Below are 23,746 nucleotides of genomic sequence, written 5' to 3'. Positions count from 1 at the left end.
TCTCTCTCTCTCTCTCTCTCTCTCTCTCTCTCTCTCTCTCTCTCTCTGTGTGTGTGTGTGTGTGTGTGTGTGTGTGTGTGTCTGTGTCTGTGTGTGTCTGTGTGTGTGTGTGTGTGTGTGCATGCACAAAATACTCACATATGTGCACATATGTGGAGGCCAGAGAACTAATGTAGGAGTTGGTTATCTCCTTCTACAATGTGGATCCTGGGGTCAAACTTAGGTCATCAGGATTGAAGGCAAATGCTTTTACCTATCACCTTTAAATTTAAGCTCACACTGAGTGTGAGGGCATGGGCAAAAGTGTAGACAAGATCTTTTCTGTAGCATAATATAAATGGCCACTAGTCCAATTTTCAGCATTGTCCTTGTTCTCATTTGAAATCTTGCAAGCACAGCTTTACTGTTTGTACCCCATTAGCATTCTAGTCCTTGAAGTTCCCACCAGAATTACCTGGTAAGCTCTTAGAACATTCTAAACTTTCTTTAATGTTGTTGTCATTCTATTCGGTGGAAAGTAGGGTCTCTTGGTAATTTCAGTTTCTTTAAGACTAGAAATACCACTAAGAATGAGAAGATGTTAGAATATTTCTATTTCTGATGGAAATATAAAACACAATTGCCAGGGTTGGGGAAATGGCTGAGTTGTTAAAGTGCCTGACACACCAAGCAAAAAGACCAGCATTCATGTAAAAGTTGTGAGTGACAGTAGCACACATCTGTAACTTGGTCTATGGATGGAAGGGCAGAAGCAGTGGTGGTGGGTTGAGAGACACACCATTGACTGAAGTTCATTGGGCAGGTATTCTAACTGAGTGGATGAACTCCAGGTTCAGTGAGAAACCCTGTCCAAAAACTATAGTGAAGAGCAATTGAGGAAGATATCCAGGGTGATCTTTGGCCTACACATGCATATGCATACATGTATTTGTATACCTGTTTGCACACATTACATACCTACACACACACACACACACACTGGTAATAACCTTGGAAAATATTTTTTTATATATTTTATGGTTTCTCAGGAAGCTAAGTATGGCACTACCGTGTGACCCAATTGTTTTATTCCTAGGCATATATGTGATAATTCACTTTGGTTGTTACCTTGACTGTACTGAGGGATATTTAAGAAACTAGTACCAAGAACTAGGATCACTGCTCTCACCATACCTGGTCCCATGGAAAAAACCTTAGGATTAACTTGTAATTGGAGTTAGGAAATGTTTGGAAGACCATGCTAGAGAGTTAGGTTGTCTTTTTGTTGTGCTTTAAAAATCTTTGCTATATACTGACTACTAAGTCCTCATCAAACATATAATTTTCTCTTTTCAGTCTCCCGATAGTGTCTATAGATGCACAGAGAGTTTCAAATCATGATGAAATCCAATTTGTCTGTTTTTGCTGTTGATATTTGTATATTTGCTTTCTTATCTTTGATTTTATTACATTTTAAAATTATTGTTGAATTATATGTATGGATGTATCTCTATGCGCCATGTGTGTACAGTGCCCATGAAGGCCAGAAGGGGCACTGGATCACTTTGAACTGGAGTTACAGCAGTTATAAGCTTCCATGTGAATGCTAAGATTCAATCCAGGATCTTCTGGAAGAACAGCTACTACTCTTAACAACTGAGCCATCTTTCCATCCCCTATTTTATTTTATTTTTTAATGTATGTGAGGATTTTGCCTGTATGTATGTCTGTGCTCCACATAGATCTGTACACCACATACATACAGTGCCCATGGAAACCAGAAGGGGGCATCAGATCCCCTGAGAACTGGAGTTAAAGGTAATTATGTAGGTGCTGGGAATCAAACTCCTATCCTCTGGAAGAGCAGCCAGTGCTTTTAACAGTTGAGCGATCTTCCTAGTTCCTACTTTATCTATTGTTTGTGTGAGTTCATGTGTGTGTGTGTGTCATGTGCACATGTATGTGTACATACAAGTGGAAGTCACAGAACAAGGGAGTCTGTTCTCTCCCTTTACCATGTGAGTCCCCAGGATTGAATTCAGGTCATCGTGCAGGAAACAAGCACCTTGACCCTCTGAGCCATTTTATCAGTCCCTATTTGGTTTGGGTTTTTTTTTTTTTGAAACAGACTCTCCACTCTGTAGCTCAGGCTAGCTTAGAACGCAAAGTCCTCCTGCCTTAGCTTCTTAAGTGCAGGAACAACAGCCATGTGCAGCTGTATCTAAAGTGGGGCTTCTTTCAGAGATGATGAAAATATTCTAAAGCTGACTGTGCTGATGGTTGCATGTATCTGAAGATATACTAAAAATTGTTGAATTGTACACTTTAGTGGGTGAATTATATGGTTTGTGAATTGTAGCTCAATGAAACTATACAAAGCCTGAAGGAGGGAAGAAGTGTGAAGCCTTGACCCTGAGCATCCCTGCTCCTCCTAAACTCTTCTCATCCTGCACACTTCACGTAGGTCTTAGCCTTTCTCTTTTCCTGAATCCTTCTGCCTCACCCATATGGGTCCACAAGGGCCTTGGAAACAGAATCCTCAACAGGACACCAGACTTCTCTGTCCACAGACTCAGCCTACTCCATGCTCTCAGCAGACCTGACCACCGAGTACATCTCTACTTGGTTGCCCTACTCAGAATACTGCCACAACCTCTGCAGCCCATGGAACAGGCCCTACTAGGGTAGGAGGAAAGGCTGCATTTGGGAGCCCTGACTGTTTTCTATGCTGCTCCTTTGATGTTACTATGGGCCTGTAGCTGAAGCTGACCAACATCCACTCTGTTTTTGCTGACTGTGGGACATAAAATAGTTACTACTCTATCCTGGCAGCTTTGTTTCCTCATGTGATATAGAGATCTTGGAAGTCTGGATCTCCTGGAAATGCTGAGAGAATTCCATGAGTAAATCCATGACCTTAGGAAGATGTCATGGTTTTTGTTAGTTTCTCTGTCTGTCTCCAACCTCAATAGCCAGCTTTATCAGTTTCCTTGTAGCACTTGCCAGATGAGGCTCCATTTAGTTCAACCACAACTTTTCTGAAGCTCTGTTCCTAGGACTGTCCCTTTGGAAGCTCCCAGACTGTCAAAGCTGGGGTGAGGTTGCTGTTTCTGTGTGTTGTTTGAGCTTTGTAGTTTCAGGTGACTGTCCATTGCATTTGGGTTTCACATACATTCCACTCCTTGGTCTTAAAGAGTCTATAGGAAAGCTACAGTAAGCCTCGGGCTGCCATCTCTTGCCTGGGTCTCTTAGCCAATCAGTGGGTGAGTGTTCACAGGTTGCTGTAAAAAAACGATCCTAAACCTGATGGCTTAAGATAATCTTAGATTGATGAGACAACTGAATTGGTAAAGGTTTTGCCTCAAAAAACTCAAGGGCCTGAGTCTGATCCCCAGAAGCTGTGTAAAAATCTTGTCATTTCAACCCTGGGGAGACAAAGCAGAGATAGGTTGATCCTTGGGGTTCTCTGGCCAGCTAGCCAATTCTGCTTGGCAAGCTCTAGGTCAGGGAAAGACTGTCTCAAAAACAAAACAAACAAATAACAACAACTAAGAAACAATAACTTGGTTTATTCTGGCTTTTACATTCACACACACACACACACACACACACACACACACATACACCATAAATTTATTACTTCAAATTTCTGATGGCCAGAAACCTAAAGTCAAAGTGTGGTCTAAGCTGTGTGCTCTCTCTTAGAGTGGGAAGAGGGGTCTTTGCTTGTCCCTCCCAAATTCTGCTGCTAGTATATAGGTACCTCCCTCCAGTTTCTCACCTGTGATCACATGGTCTTCTCTTCTGTCTGTGCACCTCTGCATCCTGTTTGTGTGTGTGTGTGTGTGTGTGTGTGTGTGTGTGTGTATTTTAATAATGTCATTGGTTAAGGTCCCATCCTAATCCAGTGTGACTGGCACTGTTTCCTCTTGTTAACTCCCTTTCCCTACCTACTCCACTACCCCTCCCCTGTCCCAGGTGTACGAACATCTTAAACAGCAATGGTGAACTCCGAGGATTTCGTCCTCGGGACCGGGATGACATGGTGAAGAAGATCATTGAGCCTATGGCTTGTGATGGCCTCCGCACCATCTGCATCGCCTACAGGGACTTCTCTGCTATCCAGGAGCCTGATTGGGACAATGAGAATGAGGTGGTGGGTGACCTTACCTGCATAGCTGTCGTGGGCATCGAGGACCCTGTGCGACCTGAGGTAGCTGCCCCCTTTCTGGAAGCTGCTGTAGTAACTATTCCCCAGGTTCAAGGTTGTCCAGTAGGTGGCAGTGTAGCTTTTTCCATACTGGACCTGCACACTGTAGGCTTGGGTCACAAACACACAGACAAGAGTCACTTTCTCCCACCTTCCTAGATGTTACACCTCTTCCTGTCCTATTTATAGATAAAGCAGCATAGAAAACAGAGACTTGGAGTTTCTCAGGGCCATGGGACCTTCCTCAGTGCGTTTGATCCCCTTGCCAAGCTCTCTTGTCCTTGACCTATGGGAATTCTGTGGGACCTATGGAAGTTTGCAGCTGTGCTAGAGGCAAGGTTTGGGGTTGGGGGGGGGTGTAGATCTCAAGGGTCATGTGGCTGAAGCAAACACAAAATAAAAAGAGGTGACTTTGATGGCCTTGACATTGGGAGGTCACTAAAACCTTTGACCTGCATACTTTTTGTGTGATGATTATATTTGCTGTTCTTTAAAGATGGGAAATTTTTGTTAAAGGATCCTCAAGAAAATAGTGTGAAAGGGCCCTCTCTCTTCCTAGCCCTGTCTGTTGGTATCTACCTCATGTTAGACTACTTGATCCTCCCCATTAGCCTAGAACTTTGGCTATGACAGAGGATGGGAAGCTTTGCATACAGGATTACAAAGCAAAGGCATTCAGTTCTAAAACAAATACTCCCTGTATTCTAATCTAAAGAGTAGACATGGGTCACTATCAGCAGAATACCCCTGTACTCAGTTGGAGATGAAGTGAGAAACACGGTGAGCACAACAGGCCTAGGTTGGGCTGGCAGCAGAATGAGCCCCAGGGCCAGCTGTGCAGTGATATTCTTGAAGATTTTCACCTCAGAAAACGTGAAACACAGACACGTGTTAAGAAAGATATAACCAGGACCCAACCTCAGTGAGTACCTTGGGGAGTCCCGGGGTAGAAACTCAGAACAAGAAGAGCCTATCTCAATCTGGGTGGAGACAGAGCGGTCCAGGGAAAAAGGTCAGTTCCTCTGTGGCTTAAAGTAGTTGAGAGGGAGTTCAGCCATAAAGTTACTAGGGAGACCTGATATCAGGTCCAGGTTCTGAGGCAAGCACAAGGGACCAGCAAAACCTCCATGAATCCTAGTCAAATTTGCTGAGCTCTGGAAAGTACAGGATGGCCACCAGAGGGAGAGAGAGAACTATATCCACAGAAAGTCCAGTAGATGGACTGGAGTGGACCTAGGAACTTCTACAGGCCTCTACTTCCTGCTGTGCTGTGGGGGCCTTGATAAAATAGGAGATGGGTCAAAATAGACAAGGAAGGAACAGGCTGCTCTACAAGGGAGGGTATCCTTTGGAGGAAGTGCTCCTATCGCCTAGCTAGGAGACTAAGAGCTTGGAGACTGTGTATGTGGGTAGGCCTTGGAATAGTGGCTGCACCTGTGTTTTGGGGTGACCCTATGCCAAGCTCCTATATCTTAGGCTCATTATGGTCACTTGACAGCAGCAGAGAAGAAGGCTTCCAGCCACTTTGGGAAATGAAGCTGAAGAGCTGCCTCACTCTCCTGATTGACACAAAGTTCTCTTTACTGAAGGTCTTATGCAGCACCTTAAGGCCTTAAGAGAACAGCATGTGTCCTTGAGAGTGAGCATAAGGAGACACCACACACACGTGCGCGCGCGCACACACACACACACACACACACAGGGTGAGTGAACTATCACAGCTAGACTCTGCTCAATGCATGTCTTTCCCTGTCACTTCACAGTTCTGGCTTTGATTATTGGATCAGTGTCAAAGCCTTAAGTAAGGCTCCTCTGCTCTTGCTCACCACCCTCTACTTGCTTACTGGCTATCCCCAAACTGCTCTGTCCATCTGTGCCCACCCTACGTACTCTAGTCTCCATAGGCCAGGGAAGTAGGCTAAATCTAGATACCTCCTACATTCTTTCCTCCTCATGTTTAGCCACTAGCCCACCACTGTTCACAGGATACCTACTAAAGAATTCAAAGACCTAGGCCTTGTCTCATTCAATTCTTCAAACTCTGAGCTGGCCCTCCTCCTCCCCAGTGCATATGCTATTCCATCTTGCCTGTTTTGACCCTTCTGCATCCCCAGGACCTGAAGAGCCATACATATCATGTATTTGGAAACTGTCCTTTCTATCTGCCCACTACTGGAATGATATTAAACCCCCTAGGCTAGTCTTGTGGTTTCCCACTCTCTTGGCTTGTTTTGTGCTTTGTGCTTTGTGCTTGGGGGTTCTCTTTCTTTCTCCTTAGTTCTAGAATACCATGCATTGTAACCCCAAGTAATGTTCCACTTCCTCTAGTGAGTAGATTGTGTAAAATCTACAGCTGAGACAAAGATTAATTCCTGAGGAAAATGGTTGAGTTCTATACTGAAAACACACACACACACACACACACACACACAAACTAGACAAGAAAGGCAAACATTCAGCATAGCTGAGTCTAAGTCACTGCTTATTCCTGTGGCCAGGCACAGAGAAGGAGATGTCAGGAGATAGTTGGCTAGTGGGCTGGGGAGGATACCTGCCCACAGTACCTGCCTACTGTAGACCATCCTCTGAACTCCTTCACACAACACTCCAAGAACCCTGAACTGGAACCATAGAGTTCACTGTCCTGACAGATTTGCTAGGACTTAAGATCCTGCAGATCTGTACCAAACACAAAATATGGGCTTGTCTTGCCAGTCTCATCCATCACTCTTATATCTCCCAGGTCCCTGAAGCCATTCGAAAATGCCAACGTGCTGGTATCACAGTCCGTATGGTGACTGGAGACAACATCAACACTGCCCGGGCTATCGCAGCTAAGTGTGGCATCATCCAGCCAGGAGAGGACTTCCTGTGCCTGGAAGGGAAGGAATTCAACAGAAGGATTCGAAATGAGAAAGGCGAGGTAGCTACCTCTGTCCAGAGCTTCTGCTTTCCCCATCCCTCTGCTGTCTTCTCAGCCATCCCAGTCACAGTGCCTGTCCGCAGTCTAGACTCTGATGTCTCTCCTATTTTCTTCAGATAGAACAGGAGCGGCTGGACAAGGTGTGGCCCAAGCTTCGGGTGCTTGCCCGGTCATCTCCCACTGATAAACATACTCTGGTCAAAGGTAACCAACTTTGTTCACCCTCTTCAACATGTGACTGCATCTGGCATCCCTGCATGTTATCACTTACTCATGGGTTCTTTAGTGGAAGAGCTTAGAGACCAATGACTAGAAAATGTCCAACTAAAAATGGCTCATAGAGGCTGCCCCTCATTGGAACAAATGGGAAAACTGAGGCCCAGAACAGGGAGACAATCATTTAATTCACACAATGTTGGACCTTCCTTTCTATCAAATCATGCTGGTCTGTGTTACTGAGCAAAAGACCTTGGTGGAAATAGGGAGATGAAGCTATCACATTAAAGCCAGGAGCCTTGATTCCATAAGTAACCTGGAGCAACAGAAACAACCCATACCAACCTCTGACACATAGCTTCAGCCTTACCCTGACTCACTCTGTGTTCCAGGTATTATCGACAGCACAACTGGTGAGCAGCGGCAGGTAGTGGCTGTGACTGGGGATGGTACCAATGATGGGCCAGCCCTCAAAAAGGCAGATGTGGGCTTCGCCATGGTAAGCCACCTAGTACCAAACTAGTTCATCACACAGATGAAATCCTGGACTTAAGGTTACATCAGAAAGTGGAGAGCCAGTGTCAGGGCAGGTGACAGAGTGCTAGAAGCTTCCTTCTCTCATATCTTGACCACTTGGGGCTATATGGGATCTGACCATTAATGCATGCATATGTGATTTGTTTAAAGATATGTGGTATGAATACACCAGAGGTGACAGTGGAACCCAACTGCACTACTGAAAAAAGGGAGGAACAATAAACAGTGGCTTATCAACAATGGCATCTGTCCACAATCACCTATTCTCAGTCCACTCCAAGTAACCTCTGGCACCAAGCAGAGACCACAGTTCTTCCTCTGGTTTCTCTCCTTCTGTTAGTACACATCTAGCTCTTCTCAGTGAGTAGTGCCCCCATGATGAACCATGTCCCCAACATATAGGGAGCAGGAGCCTGGTGTCACCTTTCCCAACTCTAGCAGAAATGAGAACCTTTCACTCAGTCCACATTTGGTGCAATTGTAGGGTGGGATAGTACAGTGTTCCTGGACCTCACAACTGGGAGGGGAAAGCAAGTTGAGGTTCCCAGGGTTGCTGGTGTCACAAGGCCAAGACCAAGATAGAGTAGGTAAGGGCTACACAGATTTGATATCTATTGCTGTGCCCAAACTTGTGTGGTAGAGAAGCAAGAATCTGCCATGTAGCCAAATGATGGGTCCTTTACTCTACCCATACAGCTCACATTTCTCAGAGCTTCATCAAATAGCCAGAGAAACAGCTGGTGAGTAGCCACCCAATGACAGCTGGACCTTGTGGAAGGCTTTATAGATGTCCACATTGTTAGCAATTATGTTGTTTAGTAGCAAAGGCCTCCTCACAGCCACAAGTGATATGCAGTTTGCATCATAGGATGTTAGATTAAAACAAGTGCTGTTCAACTAGGACCTTATTTAAAAGAGAAAGGCATGGAAATATCCCAAGTGAGCTAGGTGGCCAAAAAGAGACTGAGAAATAGGCACTGTGCTTGTGTGTCATCCCCCAGGGCATCGCAGGCACTGACGTGGCCAAGGAGGCCTCTGATATCATTCTGACTGATGACAACTTCACCAGCATTGTCAAGGCAGTCATGTGGGGCCGCAATGTCTATGACAGCATCTCCAAGTTCCTGCAGTTTCAGTTGACAGTCAATGTGGTAGCTGTGATCGTGGCCTTCACCGGTGCCTGCATTACTCAGGTGGGTACCAGGAGTTTCTAATGGCAGTAATGTGGACTAAATAGAGCCATCTTGAGAACAAATGTTTTCTTTTCTGAAGATTCTTTTAATTGAAATCAAACTCACATACCAAAAATCTTATCTGTTCAGAGTAACCAATTAGTTAACTTTTTAGTATATTCACAATGTCATACAATCACCACTACCATCTAGTTCCAGAATATATATTCACCCATCCCAAAGGAAGTCACTATTGGTCATTCCGTATCTCCCTTTAAGCCCCTGGCAACTGCCACTCTTTTCTGTCTTTATTTATTTGCCTGCTATAGACATTTGGTATCAGTGGAATAAAATGGCATGTAGCCTTTTGGTTTTGTTTTGTTGTAAAGGGGGCATGACACATGTATATGCTACAGAGCACATGTGGAGGCCAGAGGATGACTTGCATGAGTAAGTTCTCTCTTTATACCCTGTTGGTCCCAGGGAATTAAACTCAGGCCATATTTTGCACCTTTATCCGCTGTGCCAGTTTGCTAGTTCCACATGTAGCCTTTGTACCCAGCATCTCATTCAGAATGTTTTCAGGAGTAATCCATGTTGCAGCTTAGGCCAGTGATTTACTCATTTTAATAGCTGCACAATAGTCCAGTAAGCCTCATTTTGTTTGTCATTAATCCACTGACCAACCTTTGGGCTACTTCCACTTGATTAAGAACACTCATGTCCAAGTTTCAATGAGCATATGTCTTCCATTCTCTTGGGTATTGATCTGGGAGTACAAAGGCTGAATCGCAGAGGATCTCCAGATTTCCCCTTTCTCTTTTTCTTTTTTCTTTCTTTCTTTGTTGGGACTTTTTTTGCTTTGTTTTTGTTGTTGCTGCTGCTGGGTTTTTTGTTTTGTTTTGTTCTGTTCTGTTCCAAGACATGGTTTCTCCGTGTACTCAGTTCAATGGCCTAAGTTTAATTCCCTGGGATCCACTGGGTAGAAAGAGAGAACTTACTCATGCAAGTTATCCTCTGGCCTCCACAGGTACTAGAACTCACTGTGTAGACCAGGCTGGCCTGAGACTCACAAAGATTCACCTGTCTCTCCCTCTTGAGTGTTGAGATTAAAGTTATGTGTCACCACTACCTGGCCAGATTTCCCCTTTCTCAATGATTTCCTCCTCCCCATTGGTTGGAGGCCAGAATTTACTGATTTCTTGTTAGGGATGATTGACTTTATAGTCACCAAGTACTTACCTGTTTTTGCTGATTAGCTTGGCCCTTTTAAGGATGTGTGTGTTTGTACTCACATGTGCGAGTGTGTACGCATAAAAGTCTCTGTGTTGGCAAGGTGTGGATACACATACATTTATGTTCATGTAGAGATCAGAAGTCAGTCTCTGGTGTTCCTTGGAAACTATTTTGTTTTTTGAGAGACAGCCTTTCAATAAGACCCCAGCTTCACGATTAGGACAGGCTAGCTGGGTAGCAAGCTTTAGGGATCTTCACATCTTCATCTCCCCATCCCTGAGATTACAAATTCATACTACTGTGCCAAGCTTATTTGACATAGATTCTAGAGGTTGAGCTTAGATTCTCATGCTTGTAATGCAAGCACTTTGCTAACTGAGCTAACTCCCTAACCCTTCAAGGACTATTTTTGATATCTAAGTCATGTATGAATAACATCATAATAACCATACTAACCATTTGAAAGTACAGAATTGCATAGCTTGGTATATTCAGTGTTGTACAACCATTACCTCTATTTACTCTCAGAATATTCTCATGGTCCCCAGAGGAAACCTCACACCCATTAGCAGCCACTTCCCATTACCTCACCAGGCTTGGAAATGCTCATCTGCTCTCTGTCTGTGAACTTCTCAGCTCATTTTCTTTCATTGACTCTGTCTATGGTCTTGTACATCTGGCCCCTGTGAAGCTGATTTTTAAAGATACACTCATTGGGGGAATGACAAGAAAGCAAGTTGGGGTCAACATTTCTACCTCTTCCTGCCCTGTGAGGTGAGAGGCTTTGTTTTCAAAGGCTGTTACTGGGCAGTCTTGCAGGACTGTCTTGAAAGCCCTAGTAACTAAGTTGGGACTTTGTGGTACCAGCAAAGGCCATACCTTTGAGATCACTGCCACTGGACAAGAAGAGAGGGAGGTAGGTGGGAATCAGAAAGTCCAGTGGAAAACTTCTGCCAACCTAAGGAAACTTGTGTGACAGGCTTCTGGGAATGAACTTCTCATGACATTGGCAAAGCTGAGCTTCTCCTCAGTAGTAGCAAGCTTACCTATCCCACCACCCCAAGTTTTCTCTGCATGAGCTTGCATGGCTAACCCTCAGAAGGGTTACTGTCCCCATCTCTGTAGGACTCTCCTCTCAAAGCTGTGCAGATGTTGTGGGTGAACTTGATCATGGACACATTTGCCTCACTTGCCCTGGCAACGGAACCCCCAACTGAGTCACTGCTGCTGCGGAAGCCATATGGCCGGGACAAGCCTCTCATCTCACGCACTATGATGAAGAACATCCTTGGACATGCTGTCTACCAGCTCACCATCATCTTTACCCTGCTATTTGTTGGTAAATTGGAACTTCAGCACCCATTTCAGCCCATATATGAGGCTTTCAGGACACTGTTGCTGTGGCCTCATATTTAGACCCTGTCTATATCCTCAATCTGGCACAGGATGGGATATAGCACTTACAGACTGAAAAGAACAGGCCTGCTCCATACCCTTAGTCCATACATTGCTGCTGCCCTTCACAATGTACCCTACTGGATATTTTGGGGGCAGATATGGTGTAGGAAGGTGGCCACTGGTGTGGGGAGAGCCTCCCTCCTCATCCCCTGTCTCTCTCTTCATTTTAGGAGAGCTTTTCTTCGACATTGACAGTGGAAGGAATGCTCCTCTGCACTCACCACCCTCAGAGCACTACACCATCATCTTCAACACGTTCGTCATGATGCAGCTTTTTAATGAGATCAATGCTCGAAAGATCCATGGTGAGAGGAATGTCTTTGATGGCATCTTCAGCAACCCCATCTTCTGCACCATTGTCCTGGGCACCTTTGGAATTCAGGTAGGACATGAAAAAGTAGGGGAAGTTATATTGGCCTCCTTGTCCCTGAATCTCTTCTGCATTCTAGATTAGTGGTTCTTAATCTTCCAAACATTGCTGGGCCTCATTTTGATCAAACCTACTAGCTTCCTGAAAGCTATCAAAGGCCTTTATCCTCCCATACTGCTCACATGGCTGCTAAAAATATTATTCCCTGGCTGTCTCTGCGTCAACCATCCACATTTCTAGCACCTAACTACCTGGTGTTCTATAACTATGGAAGATTATTTAGGAAATGCTTGCTGTATACATGGTTGACATACTAAACTGGCTGCCACAACACTGTGGGCTAGTAGGCCAGCTCAACTTCCCAGAAGGGGCTGAATGTTCTAAAGTGTAGTGTCTTCAAACAAAGCTTCAGATATAGTAAGTCCCACAAATCAGGGAATAGCTATCATAGAAATGTCACTGTTCACAAATCCCAAGAAGAAGGGCATATCATATCTTGTGGCCACTCCCAAGTGCCAGTAAGGAATCCATGACAAGGGAATTTTTCTGTGGTTTCCTAGGACCAAATGAGTGAGGTCTTCAAGACTTTATCTTGGCCAGCATGAAATCATGTCAGCATACCACAGAGTGTAGACAGGTCCTTGTTGCCTAGAACCTGGCCCTGAAATGGTTGGGTTATACACTATGGATTGGTTGGTTAGCACTTGAAAATCTTGCCCTTGGGTATAGGACTCCCCCTGAAGTAGACAAGAAGGAAGGCAGGAGGCCAAGACAGGGTGACCTCTCATATTAAGGGATCATGCAGAGCAGGCAAATGAAAACAGCCTTGCAGAAGCTGGAAAGATGGTCCAGACAGCTGGGTCTCATCTGGAGACTAGAGGCAACAGAGGGGAGGTGGGTGTGGGTGTCAGCATGTGAAGCTACTCGCTGATCCATCATAGTACCCTTAGCCCTGTGGAGCCATCTTTACGTATTTGCTGAAGAAGAAAAAAAGGGAACAAGCTGGAAAAGAAAAGCAGGATATTTCCCAGAATGTGGCCAGTCTACCAACGGATAGGAAGCTAGCAAATCCTTGACTATGGCCAGACTGGTCCGGCTCCTGGGAGACACAGTCAATCCGTAAAACAAGGTTTGTAGAAGTCTGGGCAGGACAGAAAGAGAACAGGAACTATCTTAACTGCTACTCCGCCTACCACTTTCCATTTCCCCCCCCCCGCCCCCGCCAGATTGTCATCGTCCAATTTGGAGGGAAGCCCTTCAGCTGTTCCCCGCTGTCCACAGAACAGTGGCTCTGGTGCCTGTTTGTTGGTGTTGGGGAGCTGGTCTGGGGACAGGTGAGTGTCATCAACTTTCTCACCAGGGCTTTCCTTCTGGTTGCTTCTCTTGATGGCTCTCAGAGTGGGTAAAAAGCCAGGCATCCTGTTTCACCTATGCCTCCCATTATTCTCTGTTCCCTACCTCACAGTCTTGGAGCCTATGACTGGGAAAGTGTGTGGTATGTACTTAGGTTCAGGTCTATGACATAATATAACCTGAGGGCAAGGTCACAAGTTACAGCTTCAGGAATGAGAACATTAAGTTGAAATGTCACATTGTCCTGTAAAATCATCAACAGTTTCCTCTCTCATGGTAGAAGCAAAAGGCAATCTCCCTAAACCTGTATATTTGGAATTGACAAATAGGATTATTAAAACTAAGAACCTTCAGCCACAGAAAAGGAAATACTCAGCAAAGTGAAGGGGACTACAGTACCTGGGTATAGAACATTTGCTCAGTTTTTATAAACTCCTGGACTCCATCCCAAGCAGTACAAGAAACAAGATAGAAGGAAGGGCAGCCTGTGATGCTTAGAATGTACCAATATATTTGAAATTAAACAATACCCTGTGGGTCAAGGAGATCTCAAAAGAAATAGGAGGTGTTTTGACTTAATGGAAAGTGCAGAATAACACTTGCAGACCTGAAAGCAGCAGCTACCCCAAAGGTGCAGTGTGTAGCACCCAGTGATGAGACCAGGAAGCAACACTTGGGTGTTGGCAGCCAGTACAATCTCAGGCGCCAAGCCAGCCCCCTCCATGGTGCACAATAGACCTCTAAAAGCATTTTATCCAGAGTTCAGGAACACTGCTATGGGAAGCCATGTCCAAGACTCACTTCTCTTTGGGTCTTGATCAGCTCAGGCTGCCGTAGCAAACTACTAGAGACTGACAGGTCTTTAGTTACACTGAAGGCATGTATTTTCTCTCTTGAAGTCTAAGATCAAGGACAGCTAGTTCAGTGTCTGGTAAGGGTCCCTTCATGGTTTCTGGGTGGCTACTTTCACACTATGTGGTCCCACGAAGTTCTCTGGTATCTGGTAAGGGCACAAATCTGATGGAATCAAGGATCCAATGTAATGACCTCTATTATCTGCCTCTTCCAAATACTTCCAAACTGATGATTAGGGCTCACCATTAAGGCATAAGTAGGTGCCATTTAGGTTATAACACTATGAGTTTTGTTTATTTATCCATTGATGTGTGTCCCCTACCAAACTGGCCACAGGGACCCTTTTTGGCAGTGGTACAAGCTAGCCTCTGCTGACCCCTAGCATTAACCATTGGACAACTCACACAGTTTCTCCGTCTCATTTTCAAGAAATCTCTGACTGCACCTCCCATTCTGTTACACTTAGGCCTAACAGTCCAATGGAGTCCCTTCATGTTCTACAGCCTAAATTCCACATAACTTTACCCTGTACATGCCAGTATCTAGTTAGCTAGTTAGCTCTCAGCTCCCTGATGTAATAACTGCTGCAGTTCTCCCTATGGGTACATGCCACCTACCTGTAGCTTAGCCATCCACAGTATTTTTAATTATAAAAATATACATTCAAAGTGACAAAACTCCAATAAAAAGGGAATCTCTGTGAAGGACCTTAAGGCCACTCCTGGCACGCTGACAGGAATGTAAGAGGGACAGGATGACCTACCATCATCCACCCAGATAGTGAAAGGCACATCCCAGCCTTCCCTTCATTCCTCCTACCCTTCCCATATGCCTCCCTCCTAGTCACCTCTTCTTCCCTGGCAGCCCCTAGTCAAAGGCCCTTTTCTAGAGCTGTCTTTTTCCAGGAAATACCAGGCACAAGCTTCTGGGGGGCTCAATCTCAGAGAACAGGGTATTTAGCTTTTCTTCCAGCAACCATGAAGGCCAGTAAATATGGAGTGCTATCAGCTAGGGCACTCATCTGACTCCTGAGATCAATCACACGGGTGTGTAGTACTCAGATGGCTGGCCTCAGTGTCCATACCCTCTGTGTCCCATAAGGAATACATAGACCAGCAGGTGACATAAGGCCCCAACTGGGCCCCACTCGTCTCAGGAAGGGTACCCCAGCTACTTCAAGATCCTTCCCAGGAGTGGCCAAAGGTCAGCATTGTCTTTATTATATGATACTCTACACATGGGCTTTTCTGTTCCCCAGCCCTGGATGAGGCTTAGTTAAGCAGAGTCTGCCATGTAGAAGGGGGCAATTTAGAGTCTTCTAAGCCTAGGATGTAAGCTGTGTCTCTGAGAGATGGGCCCTCTAGTTTTTTCCTGGCCATGGTAGAGCTTACTCTCATGACCACCTCTGTTTGCTACCCTCTGACTGTGGCTTTCCCAGGTCATTGCCACCATCCCCACCAGCCAGCTCAAGTGCCTGAAGGAAGCAGGGCATGGGCCTGGGAAGGATGAGATGACTGATGAAGAGCTGGCCGAAGGAGAAGAAGAAATTGATCATGCTGAGCGAGAGCTCCGCAGGGGCCAGATCCTCTGGTTTCGGGGCCTCAACCGGATCCAGACACAGGTAACATGATGTTTCATGTGACTCCTGTTTTGCTGCCTTAGAAAGCAGGCAAGAAGCAGAAACTAGATAGACAGACCCCAAAGTCAGCAGGGAATTCCCTGGATCTGTTCCCAAAGTATGCAGGAGCAATGGCTAGTTCCTCTCTTATCACATATAGGGGTGCTCAGCACTGACTGGTCACTTAGATTACCTCTCCCTGACATCTCCCTTAGTGCCCAGGTAGCTTCTCTTATAGCTGGATAAGAACATGTGCTAGCAGCTAGTGGCTCTCTCAGGGGCACACACCAGCGCTCTATACTTTTCTTGGCAAGGGCTGCTCAGGTAATAGGCAAGTTGCATTTGGGTGTGTGGGATAAAAATGGCAACTTTAAGGAACCTTAGGCTAACTCTCTGTTCACTAGAGTCTGCTGTAATTATTGTGCAAGAGCCTCTGTAGGTAGTGGACTCTGCCACCAAGTTGGTCCAAATCTCTATAGGCTGGACTGGTCAAGGCCAAAGCCATCAGCTATAGTTCCCAGAAACATCAGACAGCCAACATGAGGTAGTAGTGAAAGCTTTAAACAACCCCACGTGCCAGGCTACCCAGCTCTCTGCCCAAGTCCCTTCTTGCCCAGCTTTCTTTCTATAAGGTCCTATATGTACTGCCTGTTTTCATCTTCCCCTCACACCCTCTCATGATTACACTGGCCACCGCTCAAATAAATCGCTCTCACTACTGTCTGCAAGGCCTTCTTTCACTTCATGCTTCCCAGTTGCCCTCTGGAAGTGTTGCTGGCCCTGCTCATCCTGACAGTATGATGTTCCTTCTGAGTTTTCCATCTTCTCTCTGTCTTTATTTTTCTAGTACCTCCACCTCCCACTCCACTCGTGCTCTTTCATGCTGAAAATGCCTGGGAGAGCCTGCTAGGGAACTGCCTGAGCCCAAACATTCCACCAGGTCACTAGGCCTCCCCACATTGCAGCCTCTTGGACTGGCCTGTGCCCTAGACAATTCCTCATAGCCTAGCTGATATCCTCTAGAAGACCTTAGCACTTTTACTCATCCAAGGCCTGGGCTACCTTCTCTCTGATACCTCACTATCTTTGCTATAGGTGCAATCACTTTTCCTCTCTGGGAACTTAATAGCTAAAGCAGAATCACCTAGGTAGATTCTCCTGGGGAGTCTGGCAGGTCACTGGGGCAGGACTTGATTTCATATCCTCCTCCCACATATTCTTCCAGCTGTTTTGTCACACATGGCACAGAACTCATTCCTAAGCTGCCCTTGGGGCTCCAAGGTACACACAGCTATTCCAGTACAACCCCCCAACCCCCATGATCTAATGATATCCATTCTGAGGATGCCTCTCTTCCCCCACCCCCCTTCTAGGCTCGGCAGATATGACTGCCACTGGCAGGACACTATGATCACTCCTTGCTTCCCATCTGTCCTGATTCATCTCTACCCTTCTGACACCACCCTAGCGCTTGTCTCCATTATCCTCAGAGTGAAGTTTCAGCTTCTTACTGTGGCCTTCAAGCTCCAACTTCTTGGCATCATTCCCCCATTCCTCTCTATATCCATGACTCTGTGCTGCTTTTCCAGATGTACACCCTGCCTACCCATACTGCCATGCCTCCCTGCTTGCTGCTATGTACCCTTGGGGCTCTCTCTCTCAATGCTTTAAAAGCCTACTTAAAGGTTGCCAAGTCTATGACTCCTTCTCACAGTACCTCCTCCTACCACCATGGGCCATCTGTGCAACTGAGGCCAGGACAGTGAACCTGAATATGACAGAATTCCTTGGGAAACTTAGAGTGTGCAATCCTTCAGGACTAGGTAAGGTGGCACTAAAGAAGTCCAAGTTGAAGGCATTGCAAGGACCAAGCATCCTGAGAACCTACACCAGTATGTCCAGGGATATACTGGGCCCATATCTGAGCCATGTTAAACTAGCTATGATTCAAATGAAGCCTAGGAAATGGGGAACAAACATTAGATCTCTAGCCTGAGCCTCCTCTTTCCACTGGGTAAGCCAGTGCCCCCAGCCTAGTGCCCAGGACATGCATGAATACAGCATAGGTAGCTTTGTTTCCCATAATAAATATTTACTCACTGGTGTAAATGCATAGTAACTGTCAAGTAAAAAGCCCTCATATCTTCCCAATGTACTTGTGACCACCTAAGTGTGCCTTCCAGGAGACTGTGAGAGTAACTACTCCCAGAACCCCTTCCTGATATGATTCGGGGAAGATATCTGTCATGTTCCATTTCTGATACAAAGCCCAGCCCATGAAAATAGTACATCAGTGACTCCACTCCATATCAGCCTCTTTTACTTCTGTCATGTAATGCAAGATAGAGTTAGCATTTCTACCTGCTGAGACAACAACCCCATCCCAACCTAGAGAATCATGTATACATGATGTCTTTGTGTGTGGCTATAAGCAGAAGTGGGTCCCACTAGCTGGCGTCTTGGTGTTCCATATCCTTCTGACTGTTCCCTGCCTGTGTACATGCTTTGTAAGCAAAGATATGGGACCCCAAAGATCTCAGCCAGTGAGATCCGGGGCTAGTACCAGTTCCTTAAGCATACTTCTTGGCCCCCAGTAAAGCCACACTGATTCCTTCATGGGATCTCAACTCCCATGGCATTTCAAGGTGGCTTTATCATGTCAGATTTACCATGCCTCCCAAGAATGTTGAACCAGTCACTTTAGCTCAAGTTATTCTCTTTGATTTTTAAAAACCTTGCTTGAAAAAACAGAACTAAAGCCTATGGAAGGATCTTCAGGTTGTATATATTTTCCAGGCAACTGGCCCCAGATTTCTGGATCTTGTGAACCACAAAATTGCTCCCCAGATTTCAGAGGCCTGTACAACATTTTCTGTTGCAAAGTAACTTGATACCCACTTTCACCACCATTCTATACTAATGTATCAATGCACCAAATGCAGGGTGCTGTTCCATAATAAAAGAGAGTACCTCAAATCTAGAACATGTAGCTTTTTGAATGTTCATGACTACGTGGTCTGTCTTTTTTGCATTCACCAATGACTGAGACTTGTGCCTGGCCAGTGCTGGTGCCTCTAGTGGGGGTAGGGTGGTAACAGTGATGTTTTCACAGATATGGTTATCCCATGGGGGACATTATGAAAAACATGGAGACTGATACAAAACCAAGGCAGCAAAGTCAGGTGTTCTACCCCTTATCTTTTCTAAAGAAGCAACCCCATACCCCAGAATCTGCAACACCACTGCTTCAAACATCTTCCTCTCATGAGATACCCAACCATGTATATGACATATTTCTCCCAGATGCAGTCACATCCTCAAAGCCTTCTCTTGAGGAAAGAAGTGGGGAATTGGGCTGTACTGGGTGAAAAACAGGTTGAGTGGAAGGATGATAAGTCTTTCGACACTGGGTTCACACTTGAAAGGCATTTTGTTTGGAGGACTGTGTCAACAGTAAAGCTACATCTTTTGGAGAAGCCCTGTCAGCAAGCCAGAGGAAACTGGTGGCATCGACTTCCTACAGCAGGGCTTCAGGTGGACCGGGCTGGAAGAGTACTTTGGACTCCAGAATGCATGTTGGTTTGGCTGCTTATATTATTCAATGAACTACATGGTACTTTCCAGACATTGATCCACCCTCAAATTCTCTCCCCACTGAAGCCATTCTCTGGGAGGAGGCTGCCAGTGTGCCTTGCCTCTGGCCTCCTAGAGTGTAGGCATGTAGTCTCCCAATATCACGACACTGGTTGTGGTTGCTCAGCTGCAGTTCCTTCAGACCCACTTCCTGTATTGCCACAATGTCAGAGTCAAAGACAGAGTCAGAAAACCCAAAGACAATGAGTCATGAGGGTTCTAGCAGGACTTATCCACAAGGCTCTCCCATGGGTCTCATCTTGTACATACGTAGTTTCCTTTCATCTTCTAGGAAGCTCAAAGAGTGGGGACAAGGCAGAAGGCAGCTGTTCCCCAGTCCTCCCAGCCTACATTCTTGAGGGCTATGGGAAGAGTTTTGACAATATGAAGCCTATGCTCTTGGAAGCCTCTCTTCTGCCTAAATCTATCTTCTGTTGACGGTCCCCCTTAATTCAATCAGCTGCAGAAATCTGGGTGGTTATCAATGCTATATCAATGGAGCAGGACAGAGGAAGAGACACTCTACTAAGAGGACTATGAACAAGGGCAGTGATTTCCTAGGGGTTTAGGTCAAATCCTCTAGCCCACATACCACTGGGGAATGATTCCACTTTCTAATAAGAGCATGTCATATCCCTCAGGTGTGTTGGGGCGGAAAAAAAAAAGGTTGAGAACTACCGAAGTAGGATAAGGAAGTATTGCCAGACACAGGTACTTACTGAGGAATGGCTCTCGATGAGCGTATTGTGAATGCAAGTGACCTACAAAATGTTTGCAGTGTGTCCCCTACTGGTGACCCTTCCCTCTCACACTCCTAATTACTAACCATTTGCCCAGAAAACCCTCTCTTATTCATGACTTTGTCGAAAGCATTGTCAGCTTCCAGGGCTCAGGGCTGACCTAGCTGAGGCCTTGCTGGCCCTATATGTCCCCAATTTGGCCCCTGCCCTCACCCAGCCCCACCCTGTGTGGTAGCCTGGACCTCCGTGCAAGCCAACCTTTATCTCATTTTCTCTCCCACAGATGGAGGTAGTGAGTACCTTCAAGAGAAGCGGGTCATTTCAGGGTGCTGTGCGCCGGCGGTCTTCGGTCCTCAGCCAGCTCCATGACGTAACCAATCTTTCTACCCCTACTCACGTAACTCTCTCTGCCGCCAAGCCCACCAGCGCTGCTGGCAGTGAGTCTTGACTTCCCTTTTCTCTCATAAATGGCACCTGGGGGAAGATAAAGCCTCCCCAACTCTGCCTTCTCTTTTCCAGTCTTGCATTTCTGCTCACCGTGGCTTTTCTGTTCCTTCTTTACTGCCCTATCCAGTCCTTCCCGCCAGATGGTGTCTCTCCAAAGCCATATTCTCTTATGAAACGACCCCACAGCACTGCCGGACCTTTCGTCCTTTGCTTTATTTGGATTTTGGTTTGCATTTAGTACCCCTGCTACCATTGGTTTTCTTTTCTTGAATTGTCCGCATGTTCCCATAGTTCTTCATGAACTCAGGCTTCTTCCAGTGGTGTCTGGTTTCAGGCTGGGGACTTGCTCCATGTTCTGGGGGACAGTCAGGAAAGCATGTGGTCCAGGGCTACCCTTCTGGGGTAAGCAAAGGCCCACAGTCTGGTATCATTTGCAGCAGAAGAATCCAGCCAATCTCCTCGGGGAAGAAAGTGACAACTTCCAGCATTCTCCTTGAGGTGGCTTCCAAAGGATGCCCCTGTCTCCAGTCCCCAGGTGGGCTCAGTGGTAACCAAAAGTGCCTCTCCTGGAGCAGTTGGTGCCTGCCCTGTAGGCCCCACCCTAAGCCAGGATCTGTTAGAGAAGCCCTGATAACAGGAGCTCAGAGGCCAGGCAGGTGCTGTTTTGTGTGTCCCCAAGCATCTTGCTCTTTCCAAACAGGCCTCAGTACTGAAGGATCTGAATCCAATCGTATGCAATCCTCTCTACTCCTTCCTCAGAGAAGCCAGGACATTTCGATGACAAGTTCCCACCATGCAATTCACATTTTGAAGAGAATCCTGGGGTTGGTCTGACTAGATAGAAGCTTCCATAATTTCATAATTGCTCACATCTTTTTACAAAGACAAAGAAGAGGCCACTAGACTGCTAAATTTGTCACATTGTGGTGCCCCCAACAGGAGAAAGTGCAAGCAACCACGTCGAGACAGGGTTGGGGGGAGTGTCCTTGTACTCAGGTTGCCTGCTTTTGGTAACAAAGTCAGAAGGTTTCAAAAAGTAAACAGTAAACTTTCGAGTATGAGTCCAGGGTCCCTGCTGGGATAGTTCAATACTAAGTCTTTCCTTCCAGTGAGTCCCCTGCAGCTCCCTTCGGAACATGCCACTCCCACGCAGACGGAAAGCCTTAACTACGTCACGTCATGTTTTTCCCATCACAGACTCTTCGAGATTCTTTTTGTTTGGTTTCTTTCTGTTCTTTCTTTTCTTTATCTTTTTGTTTTAGGATCTGGTGAGAGGTGCCCTCCTCTTCCTTAAGCTCTTCTTTTGGGCCACTCTGCCTTTTAAGGAAAGGATAAGGGCCCCTCAAGAATAGCACAGATGTATGTGCACATACACCCCTTCTCCAAACCACATGCACCTCCAGCTTGTACACCCCTTGGGCCACAGATAAAGGCTGGGACATGTACTGCTGTTCTGGAAAGCAACTAGTGCTCCCTCCTGGCATGCCCAAATGGGACCAAGGAGGATCTCAGGGCTACTTTACCCACAGAGGACAGCAGGATACCATACCAAATCAGTTAAGGATAGACTGGCTCATGGCTTCCCACCACACCTTGGCCATACCCAGGTGGACAGCAACAGCTTTCTTCCTCTGAACAATATAAAGAGTGGGTGTAAAATACACAAATCTGCATGACCCGTTTTCTCTCCACTGACTTCCAACACATTTTTCAGTGTTATCTTTCTGTACCTCCCATCTGTCTGTCTGTCTGCCTGCCTGCTTGTTTGTCCACCCATCTGTCTGTCTGCCTGCCTACCTGCCTGTTTGTCCACCCATCTGTCTACCTGTCCATCTATTGCCTCAGTTGGAGGCCAGTTTACAAGTCTCTTCTATGTATGCCCCCAGACCTCTTCCACAGTGCTGATCTTAGCCCTCACTGGAGCCTAACAGCCTCTGAGGGTCATCCTTACGTGTTTTCACTACCTGGATGAGGCCTACTGCATTTCTCCCACTTCTTCTCTAAATATGGTCTTTATTTTCTTCCTTGGCCCATAGTACCTTGCTTTTCTCCCTTCTTCCTTCCATGGCCATCTGGTCCCTTCCTTCCTATCTTCGGATCCCAACAGTGCCTGGTAAGTACAGTGGGAGAGACACTACCTTCCTGCTGTTCATGAGCTATTCCAAAGGAATCTAAGCAGATGTGAGAGGTGGGTGGCAGGATCTTCTGAAGAGAGGGCTGCTATGAAGGTACATGGGTCCTGTTGTCCCAACAAAACAAGGTAGGCAGCCTAAGAAAGACTCACTGTGGAGGAAGATGCTGCTTGAATCACCTGCCAACCTCAAGTGGGACCCACTTTGCTTCTGAAAGCCACTAGCCAAATGTATTGTTGCCACATAGCAGTTCCATCTAGAGTTCAAAACCTGACTTCTGAGTTCTGAGAGCTCTCCCAAATTGCTGTACCCAGAGCCCTCATAAACCAGGAGAAGACCGGTGCCCACAAGGGCAAGGACATATTCAGGATCCCATAGGCAACCAGAGTGGACACTAGCTCACCCTGCTCATCTTGGAACTTGTCAGAGGTTCAGAGCTGCTGGAAAGGAGAGCAAAGTGTAGGCCATGATTCAGCTCCCCTGGACAACAGCTGTCCTGACTAGCTGTCACATGCTTTCCTAAGGAGAAGCATGGCCCCATATCTGAGGAATTTTCCATCTTCATTTGCTTCCGGCCAGATTGCCTTTTGCCCCTCAGAGTCTAGAGGACTATGGCTGTGGCTCTTGAGCATTGGAGAAGCTTCCTGTTGAAAGATATTCCCATTAAGAGCCTCAGGCTCTCTAGAGAGAAAGGCCACTCATCCTGTGTATTTGAGGCCACAGAACAACTCCAAAGCTAGAAGGAGAGGGGATCCTTTGGGCTCAGTAAGCTTTTCTCATCCTTTCTAACTTCCCATACTATATCCAAGCGCTCGTGCTCTCTCTCTCTCTCTCTCTCTCTCTCTCTCTCTCTCTCTCTCTCTCTCT

At 46.2% G+C, this 23,746-nt stretch overlaps 1 protein-coding gene across 1 annotated transcript in view; it reads left to right on the top strand.

Annotated features, from left to right (window-relative positions):
* Positions 1 to 23,746, top strand: part of Atp2b3 (ATPase plasma membrane Ca2+ transporting 3) — a 48,104-nt gene that overhangs the window by 16,469 nt on the left and 7,889 nt on the right. Inside the window, exons 11-20 of the mRNA XM_028785304.1 lie at positions 3,958 to 4,192; positions 6,933 to 7,112; positions 7,229 to 7,316; positions 7,721 to 7,827; positions 8,867 to 9,058; positions 11,399 to 11,612; positions 11,902 to 12,113; positions 13,328 to 13,435; positions 15,748 to 15,930; positions 20,584 to 20,697. Of these exons, the coding sequence (XP_028641137.1) occupies positions 3,958 to 4,192; positions 6,933 to 7,112; positions 7,229 to 7,316; positions 7,721 to 7,827; positions 8,867 to 9,058; positions 11,399 to 11,612; positions 11,902 to 12,113; positions 13,328 to 13,435; positions 15,748 to 15,930; positions 20,584 to 20,697 (1,633 nt within the window). The remainder of the gene's footprint in view (positions 1 to 3,957; positions 4,193 to 6,932; positions 7,113 to 7,228; positions 7,317 to 7,720; positions 7,828 to 8,866; positions 9,059 to 11,398; positions 11,613 to 11,901; positions 12,114 to 13,327; positions 13,436 to 15,747; positions 15,931 to 20,583; positions 20,698 to 23,746) is intronic.

The sequence above is a fragment of the Grammomys surdaster genome, unplaced genomic scaffold, assembly GCF_004785775.1.
Source record: "Grammomys surdaster isolate TR1022 unplaced genomic scaffold, NIH_TR_1.0 125179, whole genome shotgun sequence".
Taxonomy (NCBI): domain Eukaryota; kingdom Metazoa; phylum Chordata; class Mammalia; order Rodentia; family Muridae; genus Grammomys; species Grammomys surdaster.
This window is presented reverse-complemented; position numbering and strand designations above follow the sequence as displayed.